The 6,816-nt window shown below is 36.2% G+C and overlaps 1 protein-coding gene across 1 annotated transcript; it reads left to right on the top strand.

The window, feature by feature from the left end:
- The first annotated feature begins 3,006 nt into the window (after positions 1–3,006).
- LOC119643812 (venom allergen 5-like) lies at positions 3,007–3,616 on the top strand. Its single transcript, XM_038043315.1, has 2 exons — positions 3,007–3,066; positions 3,128–3,616. Exons 1-2 carry the CDS (start codon positions 3,007–3,009, stop codon positions 3,614–3,616), a joined length of 549 nt encoding a protein of 182 aa, XP_037899243.1.
- The last annotated feature ends 3,200 nt before the right edge of the window (positions 3,617–6,816 follow it).

The following is a 6,816-nucleotide window of genomic DNA, read 5'->3' as shown; positions in this document are numbered from 1 at the left end:
CAAGTGCCAAGGTTTCGCTAAAGCCTTCTTGTTGCTTTTATAATGTCAGTCAATGCAAATGCAGCAGACAGTAGAAAATTCGCTGCATCTCAGTGAAAGCAAACAGAAAAACTTACACATAAAATAGAAAATTAAGGAGAAAACATAAAAGAAATACAAATGTTTTATAAATTGCTATGATTGCTTTTAATTCTGCACTTATTATTACTTTATTCACTTTAGATGTAAGGATTAAAGGTTAACATCCTGTGCAGCTGCTATTGTTAAAGATATATTAAGTTTGTACGGATATATGCAACAGGCAGCATGCCTAGACTAAGGCACATGTGTGCATAAATAAGTTTCGAGTGTTTTTCTTTTGTAACTTTGAAATGCAATGTCTTTTACTCAAAGTATTGTTCATCATTAGCTACGACTCCTCCTCATCCTTTAGGCAATTCTCGCAAAAAGCTCTCCTCTTTTAGACTATCTCCAAAAGAACTTGTCGTGTCGCCTAAGTCATATGTTGACACGCGTGTTAATCAAAAAAATTAAGCTCTGCTGATAATAGCGTGGGCTACAGTTCAAGTGAGAACTTCAAGCATTTTCTAAGCGAGTTTTGCCATACAAAGGTGAACTCCTTCATACTAAAAATCCACGATATCATTTGTTTCCCTTCGCTCGGGCCAATTCTTATCGTTTTAACAATTACATCAATTAGCGGAAGTTGTACTCCTTAGAGATGGTTTCATTTTGTTGGAGCTACCATCAATACAACACCTGCAGGTAACCCTTCAAATGGGACCATCAAAGCTATCCATCTTCATAGTCCATGTTATGGGTTCGCATACTCTCTATCCTGATTACTAAGACTTTGGTTATTGTAGTGGGTCCACCTTTCACCACTCGTAAGGATTTAACCGCACTATCCTTTGAATTAGTCAGCGAAACTGAAGTTGCATTTTTTTTGGCTCAAAGCTAAAGCTCCATCTTTTCAAAGCTCTGAGATCCATTATCCATTATCCGCTTCGGTGTGACAATGGACGCGACGAATCGGTGGATAATGGAACGGTGTTTATTTTGGTCCTACACGTAGTGTAGGTTCGAATAAGTATTTCAAACATTTCTAATATTAAATCCGTATATAGTATATAGTACAAGGTTTAGTGATAATTGGATGGATCGATTTGAGTTTTAAAGTTTTTCGACAATTTCGCACATTAAGTAAATGTGAGAAATTTGGCTGAGATTGGACCATTTTTGAATAACCTGGAAGTCATCTTAACAACGCAACCAAAGTATAAGCCCAGTTAGAGCATAGTGTTTGTGTGAACAGTTGTAACATCCATGAGATAGACCCACTTTTTGTTATTTAGGATAACTTTCTCGGACAAACAATATTAAAAATGGTTCGGGTTGGATCACTTTTTCAACCACTCCCTATATAATCCCCTGTCTTGAGATAAGGAAAAACATTGCAATTTTTTTTTTACAATTTCGCCACAAAAATTGCTTAATAATAGTATTCCGGATTCTAAATACGGTGTGAAAACTTGGAATCAATACGGGTACTCTTTTGAACCCTATACAACCATTCCTACGGAAACTGAATCTTTATACGGTAAAAGGGCCCAATTTTCAATACTTCTTCAGGAGAACTCAGTCGCAATAAGAATTTGGCGGGAATATTAACCAAACCGAATTGAAACGAATGAAAATTGACTCAGAGAAGAGTAATTTGACTGTGTTGAAGCCTGGGCCACGTTGGTCTATTCTTCATACTACTTCGAAACATAAACCATAAATGGTGACAAAATCCATTAATTTATATTTTATGACATTAATAAGTAAAAATATTTGCCTACGGGAAATGCTGTAGGACATTTATAGATAGAGATTACGTTATCGTAACATCCTAACTCGTTTATTCTCTGTTGTCCATCTGGCAACATCTTGGATTATACCTGGAAGCAAGCTGTGCCGTATTCATAATATCTAATAACTTCCGCTGTCTTTGTCCTAAGTAAGGGCGAATTGAAAACTATATACATTTGTGATTTATATAGGAAGGCTAAAGATTATTTCAACGAAAAGCAGTGAAGATCTGATGCTAAAGCAAGCGTGACGTTAGAAACCTCGGACTGACTGACCTCTGCAAGCTGATGATTCATAAAACAAATTTCTTTTTATGGTTACATGGGTTTGGCAAACAAATGACTTCGATTGAACAATTAATTGTCATTTAACATTGATGCGAGCGTAACAGTTAATAATGAATATAAGAAAACAAACGTGTGTTTTGATAAAACGTAAGCTTGATAAACATTTTATGGCCACGTACTTTCACGACGTTACGTTTTTGTCGGGATAATGTTGAAAGTTTCTTTATCAAGATTTTCTTTTTTGCTTTGTTAATATTCTGTTGGCTACATTACCATAATATATTTTGGCACGGAGCGTATTTTCAAGTTCCTAACACTTATTTTCTCAGAAGGATTATCTAGCATAGAACTCCTTTAATAGCAATTCCCTAACTTAGAGATCCACTTTACCGTGGAAGTCCACTAACAACGTGACACCCAAAATATTTTCTTTGGATTTCCTTTACATCCTTGTGTAATTATATATCTCACTTACTATGCAAGGATGTATTAAATATGTGAGGATGTATGCAACACCCATCCGCATCTTTTATAGTGATATACAGAGCTCAATCACTCACTGCGAACAACTAAAAAAAAAAGCAAATTTTTCTTCTTTCCATTAAAGTTAGCAACGATTTCAAAATATTCGAAGAAATAAAAAGTTTTTTTAACAATTTCAAAATGCTTTTAAAGTCATTAGAAATCAGTTGATTTTGTCAATAGTAGAGAAAAAAAAGAAGCAAAAATATCAATCATGAATAAAATCTTTTTCTTAATTTATTATATAATCATTGGGATCAATCTCTTGCAATTCGAACGCTTCGGTGCTATTGGTTTTAATTTTTGTTCGAAGAAAAGAGATGTCAATGAGTTGTGTGGCCATATGAAAGCAGAAGAAACAGGCTTAGCTATGGTGCACATTGCCTGTGAAGCTGGTGTTTTGGTAAACGATTTCGGTTGAAGTAAAGAAAATATATAAAGATGAGTAACCATTCTATTTAAAGAGGCGGAAGGGTGAACACTACTTTAATTATCCAATGACGGAAAAACTAAAGAATTACATATTGCGTTTTCACAATGAATGTCGTCATCGCATTGCCGGTGGTGACGAAATTATCCTAAAATCGAAAAAAAAATTCCCGATAGCTGCGCGTATGCGGGAACTTATATGGGATGACGAATTAGCTTACGTAGCCCATGCACTCGCTGAACGCTGCAACATTGAGTCTAAAAATGTTTGCCAGACTACACCACGTTTCCAATTTCCTGGTCAAACCAAAGCAAGCAAAATGACGAACACAGAAATTAAAGCAATGGGTTTCATTCACGACGTGCTTAACGAGTTTGAATCGCAGAGTCAGGAAATTGACGATCCCGTAACCCAAATGCATTTACACACTGACAAGTATTCAATAAATTCTCATCAATTAGGGCTAAAACCAAGCAATATTTACACATTGTTATTAGAAATGCAGTCGCGAGTGATTTCATAACAATGATAATGGATCGAACGAGTCGCATCGGTTGTGCAATCTCGGTTTGTCGAAATTGTGTTGTAAAGGCAGGAGAACGTTCGAAGTACGTTTTAAAAATTAACTGCTCTTGGCGTTCAGCATTCCTTTACGATATAATATTTTCTCTATGTAACTTTCAGCTTTTGTTACTTTTTTGTTTGCAATTACGATTTTTCGCCTCAAAACGATTCGTATGTTTATCTACACTCGAAATCTCCGGGAAGCGGTTGCAATCAATGGAAAACTAGTGAAAGTAGAACGTATCCCAATTTATGCGCCGGGGACGGTGCAATATTTCCTGAAAGTTACGGGAAGAGAAAAAGGGTAATCCGTGCTACCTAAGATGGTTCCAATAATAATAATGCAACGCATCAAATTATTTTCGGGTTAAAAAACTTTCTTTGAATGGAATTAAAAACTTCTTGTATAGTTAACAATGCGTTTAAAATAAAACCTCTGAAATTTGGCAGATATTCCCAACAAGCGATTATGCTTTCTAAAAGAACTACGTATTCTCTTACCGTCTTCGGAGGCCATTTTTTCATAATGTCGGCACAAGAACTTATAGACAAACTTACAAACTTTAAAGCCGGAACACAATCGTTGTTGTCTTAACTTAATTACAATTTCGTAGTAGTAGTAGCAGAAAAGACCTTGAGAATTCTCAGTTCATAGATTGAAAGTCTCTCAAGTCTCCTCAAGATAAAGCTGACGGATGACAGCAGTTTGTCAAAAGGTTTTTCGAATAGGATGTCGCAAGTGGACCGTTGCAGAGTTTACCGCCTAAACTATGGCTTAAATTTCTGCTGGCCGGTTTGCCGCAGTACAGGCACTGACGCCTTAGCTGAACACTCGGTTTTCACGATAAATAGCAAAGCCTGTCCGAATGATGTCGATTTAAAGCTGCCCTTTTCGATAGCTTTCAAAGCAAAGTTAACGGATATTTTTGATAATATAGGAGCCAGGACCATGTCGCTTCTGCAATTATAAAAATTCAATCAATAAAAATTGTTTTTTATAAATTTCTTCAGAAGAAAACATAAGAGAAAACAGTACTGAATACCGTTACAAAATAACAAGTTTTATTGGAATTGGTCGAAAACTGGTCTCATCCAACCCATTTCCAATAGCTTTAATCCTTGGGGAAAAACCCGTCGGTGTGCCTCATTTTATCGGCATATCGCGAAATTAGCGATCTCTTAGTTCGGACGGACAACCAGACAGACAGAGTTTCTTGTGAATTGAGAACATGGCCTCAATGTTGGAAAAATTTATAATAATGACCCTTCAATTCGCTCACTCGCGTAAGGAGCAGCGATTAGTGCGTGAGCATCTCGGGCAGAACAACGTATTCGATTCCTAACGCGTTAGACCATAAATTTGTACTTTTTCTTACTTCCTTCAAATAATAAAACTCAATCAACTTTTGCGACACATAAAACATTGATCATGTCGCTAACTAATTTTTGCCACGTTATTGGCGTGGAAAAGGTTATCAATGCGTGTCAATGACCCACACTCACAGATCCAATTGCCAATGCCAAGCATAAAAGTCGTTCCTCGTTGAACCGGATTTCTCTTCTGAATTTTCGTTTCCGACCGATATAAAACATTCCCAAAAATTGTTTTCAAAATCTCTTTTAATGGTTTTGTATCTTTAGCTACGTTGTAGTTGAAAGTCTGGCTAGAATGTATGCTTATACTCATTACTGCCTTGCAAGAGGTTACTGTTCATTTAAAGTGATGAAATTGTAATTGAAGAAGCTTTCATTGTGATTCAAGTTTGGAATTTATAAGATTCCAATAAATTGTTGCATTTGAAAAGCCCGTAGTATTCTTGATAAATCGATTAGGTTTAACTGCTTTATGATGAGTTTCGCAAATATACGGAGTAAAGCATTAAGAGCGTTTTAGTTCAATAGTGAACTCAAAAAGGTATTAGGTTAGCGGAAAAATGTTTGCATTTAATGATGTTTGATGTGTTCCTCAGCAGTCAAATTGTCGAGTTCCTTTGCAATTACAAAGCAGCGGCTTACTCTCCACCATGGACGGCAAAATACTGTTATCGCCTAGATCGTCTTTTCTCCCGAAACGAAATTTGGCAAACCATCTCTAGCAGGTCCGAATATTTACAAATTCACTTCGCACCGTGCCACATGAACTTTTACAAGCAACGGATGCAAATGCATTTTATCTAATACGCATTACTCACTCCACTCCACTTCGCAACAAGCTGATGAGGTATATTGAAAGTATTCCCGTCATGTCCTACGAGAGATGCGCTAAGTAAAAAGACCAGACATGACATTAAGAACTTACCTTGACCCGACACATAAAGTACAACAGAACTGTGCTGTCAACTGGTTAGTTGGAGAATGCGGAAAACGGGGCACACAATGTAGCGAACATTGCATGTAATGGTAGGTTGAAAGCATACATTGGTGAGAAAATAGGAAGAAGTTCAGTTGCGTCGCAGCGAGAGTTGACAAAGTATGGTATCTGCATGCAGTCGCAGAAGCTTAACTCGTTTAATAGGATTCTCCAAGCCAATCACAGAGATAATTAATTAATTGGTGGTTGAGGTGCTGTCTTCACTGAAAGTCTCATTACCAATGCCTGTTCAAGTTTATTAATAACGGAATTAAGGAGCAGCATATGGTCTTCCCTATGATATATACAGCATATCGTCAAAAATTGTCTTCATTTAATCCTTGCACGGTTTTGCGATACTCAATAAAATTTATTTTATAAAATGGAAAACTTTTTGACGCGGCATACAAGTGAAATATCATTAGCCATCTCCGCTTAATAATAATCCTTTTACTAAGAAGTATTCAAAACACCTTACCTCTTACTTGGAAAACTTTTTCAAAGTAAAAAATTTTCTTCAAATCTCCAAAGACTTTATTCATCTCTGCCACAAGCACTTCAACTACCACTACTACCAGGACTTCTACTACTACTACTACCAAGAGTAGCTAAAATAATGTGGAAAAGTGAGAAAAGAGAAAGTTCATGATATTTTCAAAGAAAATTTTAATTTCTCTTATGATATAAGCAAACTATATTAAAAAAAAAAGAAAAGTAAAACAAAAAAAAGGCAGAAGAATGAAAAGCTCTTTACGGCACTGTCATTGGCAGGCATTTAGACAAATTTCCTCAATTTACAAAAGTAGCAA

This window comes from Glossina fuscipes, unplaced genomic scaffold, assembly GCF_014805625.2.
Source record: "Glossina fuscipes isolate IAEA_lab_2018 unplaced genomic scaffold, Yale_Gfus_2 63786, whole genome shotgun sequence".
Taxonomy (NCBI): Eukaryota; Metazoa; Arthropoda; class Insecta; order Diptera; family Glossinidae; genus Glossina; species Glossina fuscipes.
The sequence above is the reverse complement of the archived record's forward strand: the minus strand, read 5'-3'. Positions and strand labels throughout refer to the sequence as shown.

Coding starts and splice junctions, on each gene's coding strand:
- LOC119643812 (XM_038043315.1), top strand. CDS start 3,007: ATGAAAGCAGAAGAAACAGGCTTAGCTATGGTGCACATTGCCTGTGAA. Junction 3,067..3,127: donor CCTGTGAAGCTGGTGTTTTG/GTAAACGATTTC, acceptor TTCTATTTAAAG/AGGCGGAAGGGTGAACACTA.